Below are 12187 nucleotides of genomic sequence, written 5' to 3' on the forward strand. Positions count from 1 at the left end.
CGCCTCACGGCCCACTCTTACCGCCATCACTACCTCACGGCCCACTCCCACCGCCATCACCGCCTCATGGCCCACTCTCACCACCATCACCGCCTCACAGCCCACTCTCACCGCCATCACCGCCTCACGGCCCACTCTTACCACCGTCACCGCCTCACGGCCCACTCTCACCACCGTCACTATCTCACGGCCCACTCTCATTGGTACATCCAGTGATATGGTCACCACATTGTTACCTCTCCATTGGTCGCATTGTCAAACCAATATGGTGCAAAGTACATTTGCTGGACCAGCTGGCCAGTTCAGCTTATTGACTTTACAAAATATGTGTAAATCTGTGTCCAACTTGCCTATTCTTCAGCAACAAAAGGTGATTTAAAACAAAATCACAAGCATTTTAAATTATCCCGTGGGAAACCACCCACACCCGGAGGAGATGTGGAGATATCGGGCATGTTCTGTGAAAATCCCGTGCAGTGACATAAACTGATTTGAGCTGGATACTGGATCTGGACTCTGCACTTGGCTACACATTTGACATAAACCCAGCCTGAAAGCTACTCACTATGCTCAAGTGACATGACATAGACGTACTTGATAGACCAACACTTTAAGAAATTAAAATAAAAGAAAGAACTGCAGATGCTGGAGCTCTGGGGCAAAAACAGGAATTGCTGGAGAAACTCAACAGGTCTGTCACCAGACTTGAAACGTTGCCTCTGCTTTCTTTCCATATATTATCTTTTCCCCAGGGTAGGGGGGTCCAAAACTAGAGGGTATAGGTTTAAGGTGAGAGGGGAAAGATATAAAAGGGACCTTAGGGGTAACATATTCACGCAGAGGGTGGTGCGTGTATGGAATGAGCTGCCAGAGGAAGTGGTGGAGGCTGGTACAATTACAACATTTAAAAGGCATCTGGATGGGTATATGAATAGGAAGGGTTTAGAGGGATATGGGCCAAATGCTGGCAAACGGGACTAGATTTATTTGGGATATCTGGTCGGCATGGACGAGTTGGACCGAAGGGTCTGATTCTGTGCTGTACATCTCTATGACTCTATATGCTGCTGAGTTTCTCCAGCCATTTCTGTTTTCGCTTCAAGGAATTTGTTTGGCTGTCTACACGTTGATTGGTCATTGCATGGTTTGAAGTCACACAACACCAGGTTATAGTCCAACAGGAACAAAAACAAAGTTGCTGGAGAAGCTCAGCTGGTCTGGCAGATCTGTGAAAGAAAATACAAAGTTAATGTTTCGGGTCCGGTGACCCTTCCTCAGTCCAACAGGTAGTCCAACAGATTTATTTGAAATCACAAGCTTTTGGAGCGCTGCCCCTTTGTCAGGTGAACGTGTCATGTGATTTCTAATCTCGTCCATCCCAGTCCAACACTGGCACCTCCACATCACGGCATGGTTTGAAAGAGAGGATGTCAGCATTCCCTGCTTGCTCAAAGCAGATAGCATCGGCAGTTCTTACTATCTCTGAGTGAGTTTTAACCCCACTGCGAAGCCTCTTCCAAGGATGCCCACCTTGAAGGAGTTACCCTCCTCCCTCTGGAAAGACCTCAGTGGATCTCTTTCCCACTGCAACCCTCTGGTAATCTCTTCAGCCCTGAAACTCTCCAATCCCCCCCACTCCCTACCTGCATCTACCTATCACTATCCCACCTACCTTCTCCAGCCCCACCTGTCCTCTCTCTATTTATTTCTCCCTTCCCCCTCCCCCGTTTCTGAAGAAGGGTCCTGACCCGAAACGTCAGCTTTCCTGCTCCTCTGATGCTGCCTGGCCTGCTGTGTTCATCCAGCTCCACACTGTGTTGCCTTTGTCTCTGTCAGCTGAATTATACATCGTCAATTTGGCTTTGAACCATGCAGCTGAAGCAATGTGACTCAGCCCAGTCTGGATCTGACCTCAAGTGTCTGAAGTTACATATTTTAACGAGCATTATCACAGTTTGAGATTACACATACCTGTGTAATGTCTATTGAGTCAGAAACACCTCGAGGCTATTATGTGAAGATTCTGTCTGTCTTTCAGGCCTGTAATTCACTATAATCCACTGTTTAAAAATGTGACTGAAATCCAGTCTGTGGTGACCTGAACTTCAAAGACTATTGGAGCCCCCTCCACCTTCACTGTTGCAAAAACAAAGGCAGAGTAGCTTTTAAATTTTTTTTTGTTCTTTCACTGGATGTGGGCTAAACTGGCAAGGTTGTCACTAATCCCATGAAATATGCAGCATTGCTGTGTCATCTCAGAAGGCAATTAAGAGTTCATAACATGTAGGAGGAGGCCATTCAGCCCATTGAGACTGCTCTGCCATTCAGTGAGACCAGTTCATTTAATAATCCTCAGCTCCACTCTCCTGCCTTTACCCCATCACCCTTCCTTCCCTTACTGATTAAAAATCTGTCCATCTCAGCCTTGAATATAATGAACCAGCCCCCTGCAGTGAAGAACTCCACAGATCTGCAATTGCATTCTGAAGTCACATCAGACTGGTCAAGGACCAGCTGATTACATTTGTTGGAGGACACTGATGAACCAGATGGGTTTTTACAACAAGTGATTTTAGTTTCAACACAAAACTACCTTCCAATTCCTGACCAATTCATTGAATTTAAACCCATCAGCTACCGATGAAGGATTTGACCAGGGTGGTTTTCAGCGCCGGGGAAATAAGACTTTTCAGCCTCTCTCGCCACTGAGTGTTCAACCAGAAATTTAACAAAACCAAGCCGTTTTGTACTTAAATCTCGGAATACTGATGCGCACTGAGTGACACTCAGAGAATAAAAACGAAGTGTTGTAAATGCCAGATATCGCAGGCTAAAACAGACAGTGTTGGAAACTGTTAACAGGCTGGGCAAGATGCTGTGCTGAACGCACAAACTGGAAGTAGGCCATTTGGCCCATCGTTCCTGGCCCACCATTCAATAAGATGTGCTCGGGATGCAATATCCACACTCCCATCTAACCTCAATCACTTTTCGTTCCCTTGTCTCACAGGAGTCTATTGGGCATTTTTTTTTTCAGGGTTTTGTTTTTCATTTTCTGCGGTATATTTACTAGAGCTCATCAGAAGACAGAAACCCCGACTAACTCCCAGAGAGTCCGTGTTCGAGTCCCATCCCAGGACTCAATGACCATGGAAGAAGTGTTTGTAATACAGTCACAAGGGTTGATCAGTGAATTGTAAACCCATCCAAAATACTCCAACGGTAGTAAAAGCAGGAGAGATTCCTGGTTAGTCTTATGATGGAAAGAAATTTGGAACCTCTACTGTCACTATAGCTCTAGGCTGCAACGTGTCTCTAAAAGTGAATATTGCCATAGCAACCGGGACTTCCCGAGTTAAACTGCAACATATCCCCTCCTGGAATTCCCAAAGCTGGAAGAATTCTGCTTTTCTCTCCAACGGAATTTGTCTTTGCCTCAATGGCTGCCTGACCTCCCTGATGCTTCCCGCATTTTCCATCTTTTGTTTTAAAAGTTGCCGTTAAGGAACGTCTTTAATATTGGAAAATGTGCTGAACTACTCCAATACAGAGTAAATCTCCTCCACCTGGAAAATCTGCCCATTTCCCCACACATCATGCAGACCTCTTCTCGGAACCTGAGCAAGTTTACAAACTTCCCAGGAGTTGAGTCTGGTTCACGGATCCAGAAGGGATTCCTGGAGGCTGCAAGAACACATGGCGACAACATCTAATGTGCTCAAGAGTGTCCTTTATAATGGACTGATGGCAAACAGTCAAAGCTGTTTAGAATCATGGAATCCCTACAGTGCAAAAGAGGCCATTCGGCCCTATTGGGTCTGCACCAACCTTCTGAAGAGCGTCCCACTCAGACCCAGCCGCCCACCCTATCCCTGTAACCCTGCATTGCTGTGGCTAACCCTGTGGCACATCCCTGGACACCACGGGTTGATTTAGCTTGGCCAAACCATCTAACCTGCACCTCTTTAGCCCGACGAGGGTCAGTCAGCTCAGTTGGCTGCAATGCAGGGTGATGCCAACTGCATGGGTTCTAATCCCACACTGGCTGTGGTTAATATGAAGGTCTGTCTTTCTCAACCTCTCGCCTCGTCTGAGGTGTGGTGCCCCTCAGATTAAATCACCACCAGTCATCTCTCTCTCCCTATAGTTTGGTAAGACTATGTGACTTTGTTTAACCCAGTGTAAGTGGCTGCTTGGAATAACCAGAGACGGTGTGTGTGGTGGAGACTCTATTGTGCTAGCAATTGAGAACCCCATCAGATTGCAAAACAACAAGGGTGCATAAATTAGATAAGTTGAGTTGTACATATTATAGATTCCCCACACCGTGGAAACAGGCCATTCGGCCCAACAAGTCCACACAGACCTCTTGAAGACCATCCCACCCAGATTCATCCCCTAACCCTATATTTCCCATAGCTAATACACCAAAGCTAGGTACCCCTGAAAACTACGGGCAATTTAGCATGGCCAATCCACCTAACCTGCACAGCTTTGGACTGTGGGAGGAAACCAGAGCACCCGGAGGAAACCCACGCAGACACGGAATGTGCAAACTCCATACAGACAGACACCTCAGGCTGGAATGAGACAGTAGTGCTAACCACTGAGCCACAACACCATACATCTTCAGCACTTCCTCTGTGTGTGAGCAATAGATAAGCATTTCTGCTCTTTTTCAGCTTTAGCTTATAAAAGAAATTGGGTTTCTCTTCCAATGCAAGGAGGAGAACTTCAATGACCAAAACACAGGGAAAATAAAAACATTTGTATACATGTGATAATCAAATAGACAGGGGCTCACAGGTCCGTCTGGAAATCTTAAGCTTTGTGGGATGAACAGAGGTTATCACCGTCAGTCATAGTCACTGAGTCACAGAGGTCTACAGCAAAAGGGAGGTCATGCCTTTTAGAATTCTTTGAGGAGGTAACGAGCAAGCCAGTCAAAGGAGATCCAGTGGATTTCCAGACAAAGGTGCCACACAGGAAGGATCACTGGACCCGAAACGTTAACTCTGATTTTTTCTTCACAGATGCTGTCAGACCTGCTGAGCTTTTCCAGCAACTTCTGGTTTTGTGCCACACAGGAGACTGCTAAATAAGAGCCCATGGTGTTAGGAGCAAGGTACTGGAATGGATAGAGGATTGGCTGACTCCCAGAAGGCAGAGAGTAGGGAGAAAGGGGTCTTTTTCAGGATGGCAGCCTAGTGACTGACAGAGTTCCGCAAGGGTCCGTGTTGGGATCACAACTATTCACGTTCTACATTAACAATTTGATGAAGGAACTGAGGGCCTTCTAGTTTAGAATCTAGTCTACTGCATTCGCTGCTCACAATGTGGTCTCCTCTACACTGGGGAAACGAAGCGTAGACTTGGTGACCCCTTTGCAGAACATCTACGTTCTGCTCGCAAAAAAGATCCTGAACTACCTGTTGCCTGCCACTTCAATGCACCACCTTGCTCCCTGGCCAACATCTCTGTCTCTGGCTTGCTACAGTGTTCCAGTGAAGCCCAACGCAAGCTGGAGAAACAACACCTCATTTTCCGCTTGGGGACTCTACAGCCCTCCGCACTCAATATTGAGTTCAATAATTTTAGGGCCTAAACTCTCCACTGTCCCAGCCCCCCACCCCACACACCAGTCTTTGTTACCACATAGCCTGCCATTACACACCCCCTGTTGTTAGTCACTAAAAGTCCCCATTAACAACTATTCACCCTCCCAGCCTGATCGTTAGCAACTCCTTTGTCTGTCCAACTGTCTTTCTCTCTCTTTGGGCTCTATCCTATCGTTTACTCCCTACCCCACCCACCTCCCTATTTTCTGCATATAAACTGACGTTTTGCAAGCTGCCATCAGTTCTGAGGAAGGGTCACCGGACCCAAAACGTTAACTCTGTTTTCTCCTTCACAGATGCTGCCAGACCTGCTGAGCTTTTCCAGCAACTTTGTTTTTGAACTGAGGGCCTTGTTGCTAAGTTTGCAGATGACACAAAGATAGGTGGAGGGACAGGTAGGGTTGAGGAACTGGGGAGGCTGCAGAAGGACTTGGACAGGCTGGGAGAGTGGGCAAAGAAGTGGCAGATGGAATACAGAGTAGGGAAGAATGAGGTTACGCACTTCAGTAGGAAGAATGGAGGCGTAGTCTATTTTCTAAATAGGGAAAGACTTTGGAAATCTGAAGCTCAAAGGGATTGGGAGTGCTCGTGCAGGGTTTTCTTAAAATTAACAAGCACGTTCAGTTGGCAATTAGGGAGGCAAATGCAATGTTAGCATTCATTTCAAGAGGACTAGAATCCAAGAGCAGGGATGTACTGCTGGGGCTGGACAAGCCTTTGGTCAGACCACATTTGAAATATTGTGGGCAGTTTTGTGCCCATATCTAAGGGAGGATGTGCTGGCCTTGGAGAGGGTCCAGAGGAGGTTTACAAGAATAATCCCAAAGATGAAGGGCTCGTCATATGAGGAGTGGTTGAGGATTATGGTTTACACTTGATGGAGTTTAGAAAGATGAGCTGGATCTGATTGAAACTTACAGAATACTGAGAGGCCTGTGTAAGAGTGGATGTGGAGAAGATGTTTCCACTTAGGACCCCAGGGCACAGCTTCAGAGTGAAGGAACAACCCTTTAGAACTGAGATGAGAAGGAATTTCTTCAGCCAGGGTGTGATTAATCTGTGGAACTCATTGCCACAGAGGGTTATGGGGGCCAAATCATTGAGTGTATTTAAGATGGATAGGTTTCTCCTTAGAAGGAGATCAAAGGTTATGGGGATACGGCTGGACAATGATTTTTTTCATGATTACATTTCACCCATGAATCAATGGGCTGAATGGCCTAATTCTGCTCCTATAATCTTATGGTCTTACAGTGTAATGGTGGCTCAGTGGTTAGCACTGCTGCCTCACAGTGCCAGGGACATGGGTTTGATTCCAACCTCGGGTGATTGTCTGTGTGGAGTTTGCACATTCTCCCCATGTCTGCATGGGTTTGCTCCGGTTTCCTCCCACAGTCCAAAAATGTGTAGGCTAGGTGGATTGGCCATGGGAAATTGCCTGTAGTGCTCAGGGACGTGTGGGTTATAGGGGGATGGATCTGGGTGGGATGCTCCAAGGGTTGGTATGGACTTGTTGGGCTGAAGGGCCTGTTTCCACACTGTAGGGATTCTACGATAAAGGCCTGTCAGTTCATCATGTGAAAAATAACCAGCTCTTCCCATTTTCCATCAGTTAGTCACAGTCTTTTATGCCTTGGCATTGTAAATACACATCTAAATACTTCTTAAATGGTACAGGGGCTTCTGTCTCTACTACCCTTACAGGCAGTGAGTTCCAGATACCACCACCCTCTGGTTGAAAAATAAATTCCTCAAATTCCTTAAATCTATGTCCCTTGTTCATTGATTCCTCCAGCAAAATAACAACAGATGCCAAAGACTCAAATATGGACTGGTGCTGCAACTCGATGCACAATCTACTTGTGTACATGATGGCAGAATTATGGGACCTCATCTAGATCAAAGATGATGGAATCAGAAATTCCAGCTCATCCAACCCACTGTGTCAATGCCAGTGTTGGCGCATATCAGAGTTATCTACACAGACCCCATACATTGGCGGAATATTACCATTGTGGACCTTGTTGTAAACTCGCAGCTGAAAGGCAATATCTGGGAAAGTGTGGCACTCCCTGAGTATTGCACTGAAAGTGCCAGCCTGCTTGTGGCATAGTAACAGTGTCCAAACCCCTGGGCCCACAGGGCTGGGTTGAAGTCCTGCATGCTCCAGGGTTCATAGAACCACACAGCATGGAAACAGGCCTTTTGGCCCAACTCCCCATGATGACCAGGTCTCCCAAACTAAACTAGTCCTGTTTGTCTGCATTTGGCCCATAGCCCTCTAAACCTTTCCCATCCATGAACCTGTCTATATGTCTCTTAATTGTAATTTTACTCACCTCTAACACTTCCTCTGGCAGCTTGCACCACCCTCTGTGTGAAAATGTTGCCCCTCAGGTCCCTTATAAATCTTTTCCCTCTCACCTTAAACATATGCCCTCTAGTTTTGGACTCTCCTATCCTGGGGAAAAGACCTTTGCTGCTCACCTTATCTATGTTCCTCATAACATTGTACATTTCTATAAGGTCACCCCTCAGCCTCCTCTGCTCCAGGGGAAAAAGTCCCAGCCTATTCAGCCTCTCCTTATAAATCAAACCTTCCAGTAACATCCCTGTAAATCTTTTTTGCACCCTTTCCAGTTTAATAACATCCTTCCTTTAACAGCGCGACTGAAATTATAGGCAGTACTCCAAATGTGGCCTTACTGATATCGTGTACAGCTGTAACATGACATCCCAACTCCTGTACTCAGTGCTCTGTGTACCAAATGCCTTCTTTACCACCCTGCCTACCTGTGACACCACTTTCAAAGAACTATGTACCTGTACCTTTAGGCCTCTCTGTTCAACAACACTCCAGAGGGCCCTACCACTAACTGTGTAAGTCCTGCCCTGTTTTGTATTGCCAAAGTGCAACACTTCGTATTTATCTGACTTAAACTCTATCTGCCGTTCCTCAGCCCATTGGCTCAATTAATCAATATCCTGCTGTACTCTTAGATAACCTTCTTCACTGTCCACTATACCACCGATTTTGGTGTCGTCTGCAAACTTACTAACCATGCCTCCTATATTTATCATCAAAATCATTTAAACTACATCTCTGACAGACTGATTGGAAAATATCTCGATTGTTTTGTTGAGGTCTGGGGTGGCATTCAAACCGACAACCTTCTGGCTTCAAGATGAGAGCTCGGGCCTGCAGCCGAAGAAAACCACAGCTGGTGATTGCTTTTTGCCTCGGAATGTGTTTCTGGTTACCTTGCAGTCCATCCGGCACAACTTCCCCTCCTGAACGACCATGTCTCCTGGTGCCTGTAGGAAATGAGGTCGGAAGAAACGCTCCTGGATGGCTTCAGCTTCCTCGCCACTGTCGCGGGACCTGGACCGAGGCCTAGGGTTGACACAAAAACCCCATTAAATGGAACAGATTTTTAATAATCCCTTTGTTGGGAGGAATATAATGAGGCTAGCTCAGGTTCCAGCTATGCATTTTTTTATTCATTGATGGGATGAGGACATTGCTAGCTGTGCCAGCATTTATTACCCATCCCTAATTGCCCAGAGGGCAGTTAAGAGTCAATCACATTGCAGTGGGGTCTAGAGTCACATGTAGGCCAGACCAGGTAAAGATGGCAGTTTCCTTCCCTAAAGGATACTAATGACCAGACAGGGTTTTCCTAACAATGAATTCATGGTCATCATGACACTCTTAATTCCAGTATTTTTTAAAATCAAATTCAAATTTCACCATCTGCTATGGAGATAGTAGGAACTGCAGATGCTGGAGAATCAGAGATAACAAGCTGTAGAGCTGGATGAACACAGCAGGCCAAGCAGCATCAGAGGAGCAGGAAGGCTGACGTTTCGGGCTTAGACTCTTTTTCAGAAATGCTTTTGAAGAAGGGTCTAGGCCCGAAACATCAGTCTTCCTGCTCCTCTGATACTGCTTGGCCTGCTGTGTTCATCCAGCTCTACACCTTGTTATCTCTTATCTTCACCATCTGCTTTGGTGGAATTCAAACCCAGGTCCCCAGAACATTAGAGACAACAAGGTGTAGAGCTGGATGAACACAGCAGGCCAAGCAGCATCAGAGGAGCAGGAAAGCTGACGTTTCCGGCCTCGACCCTTCTTCAGAAATGGGGGAGGGGAAGGGAGTTCTGAAATAAATAGGGAGAGAGGGGGAGGCAGATAGAAGATGGATAAAGGAGAAGATAGGTGGAGAGGAGACAGACAGGTCAAAGAGGTTATCCCCAGAACATTATCTGGGTCTCTGTATTAATAGCCCAGTGATAATACCACTAGACCATCAACTCAACCTACAGTTCATCATCCACTTGCCCCACTTCACCCTGGTTCAATACAGTCATTTAATTTAATGCTAAAATTGGAACTGAGAGGCTTGTCATGGGATGTGGGAGTTGCCAATAGGACCACCATTTATTGACCATCCCCAATTACCCTTGAACTGTGCGGCTTGCTAGGCAGTCTCATGGGGACAGGAAGTAATTACCCACACTGCTAGGGGTCTACCAGCAGATGTAGGGACAGCTGATCCCCTCCACTGACCGGACAACAGTAAATCACCAGATTCAACATCAATTGATAATAGTTGCACTATGGTCATCATGACTGAGGCTAGTTTACGCTCCCCCCCTTCCCCTATTCCATGTTCTGTATAAAAACCATCCTTTGTGAGGTCATGCCTCATATGTCCTTTGAATTCTTTGAGGATGTGACAAAACACATTGATGAAGGTAGAGCAGTGGATGTGGTGTATATGGATTTTAGCAAGGCATTCGAAAAGGTTCTCCATGGTAGGTTCATTCAGAAAGTAAGGAGGCATGGGATTCAGGGAAAGTTTGCTGTCTGGATACAAAACTGGCTGTCCAATAGAAGACAGAGGGTGCTGGTAGATGGAAAGTATTCAGCCTGGAGCTCGGTGACCAGTGGTGTTCCGCAGGGATCTGTTCTGGGACCTCTGCTCTTTGTGATCTTTATAAACGACGTGGATGAGGAAGTGGAAGGGTGGGTTAGTAAGTTTGCCGATGGCATGAAGGTTGGTGGAGTTGTGGATAGTGTGGAGGGCTGTTGTATGTTGCAACGGGACATTGACAGGATGCAGAGCTGGGTAAAGAAGTGTCAGATGGAATTCAACCTGGAAAAGTGTGAAGTGATTCATTTTGGAAGGTTGAATTTGAATGCAGAATACGGGGTTAATGGCAGGATTCTTGGCAGTGTGGAGGAACAGAGAGATCTTGGTGTCCACATCCATAGATCCCTCAAAGTTGCCACCCAAGTTGATGGGGTTGTGAAGAAGGCATATGGTGTGTCGGCTTTCATTGGCAGGGGAATTGAGTTTAAGAGCCGCGACGTTATGCTGCAGCTCTATAAAACCCTGGTTAGACCACACTTGGAATATTGTGTTCAGTTCTGGTTGCCTTCACACTTTCTTGAAACGACTGAGGAAGTTAAAATTTCATGATCAGATTACAGCATAAAGCGCAGCTGAAGAAATGGGGCTGGCTTATTGTGTTTACAAATCAAATCTCCTTCAAAAAATCATTATCCCTCAGTCCCAAATATGTCCAAGCATCCACCGACTCTCAGTAAAACACGAACTGGGTCTTTTGACAAGACATTTAGTTATAAACTCCAGCTGGACTGTCAAACAAAATCAGGCATCGATTATGAAGGACAGTCCCAGTCAATGTTCACTTCAATGTTCCAGAAATGCTCTTCTGAAAGAATCACTTGTTTGAGCACAAGGTCAGCTCTCCCACCCCCACCCACTACAACTGTTATTGCAAACAGCATGAACCCAGCTCAGCTCCATGCACACACTCGCTCACACACAAACACACACACACACACACGTGCACTCTCACTTACACACACAGTCTATACACACATTTTCTCACACAGTAATCTTTCATATACACGCTCCCTCTCTCACACACACACACAGATATTCACACACACTCATTCATGCACTCTCACACTCACACTATCTGTCACACGCACACACATTCTCACACACACTCTCACACAGTAATCTCTCATATACACACACTCACGCACACACACACACACACAGACATTCACGCGCACACACACACACACACACAGACATTCACTTACACACACTCAGTCATGCACTCTCATACTCACTCACCATCTGTCACACGCACACACATTCTCACACATTCTCACACAGTAATCTCTCATATACACACACACACAGGCATTCACTCTCACACACACACACGCACACTCACTATCTCTCACACACACACGCACACTCACTATCTCTCACACACAAACGCACACTCACTATCTCACAAACGCACACTCACTATCTCACACACACACACAATCACTCACACTCACACATGCACACACTCTCTCTCTCTCTCACACACACACACACACACACACTCACTCACATACGCATACTCACTATCACACACACACATTCACTCTCACACGCACACTCACTATCTCACACACACATTCACTCGCACACACACTCGCACATACACGCACTCATTCACATACAGTCTCTTTC

At 46.2% G+C, this 12187-nt stretch overlaps 1 protein-coding gene across 1 annotated transcript in view; it reads right to left on the minus strand.

The window, feature by feature from the left end:
• The window catches only part of palld (palladin, cytoskeletal associated protein), a 76409-nt gene that overhangs the window by 12606 nt on the left and 51616 nt on the right, over positions 1-12187 (minus strand). Inside the window, exon 8 of the mRNA XM_048595022.1 lies at positions 8880-9012. Coding sequence (XP_048450979.1) covers positions 8880-9012 — 133 coding nt within the window. The remainder of the gene's footprint in view (positions 1-8879; positions 9013-12187) is intronic.

Source organism: Rhincodon typus, chromosome 3 (genome assembly GCF_021869965.1).
Source record: "Rhincodon typus isolate 14 chromosome 3, sRhiTyp1.1, whole genome shotgun sequence".
Taxonomy (NCBI): Eukaryota; Metazoa; Chordata; class Chondrichthyes; order Orectolobiformes; family Rhincodontidae; genus Rhincodon; species Rhincodon typus.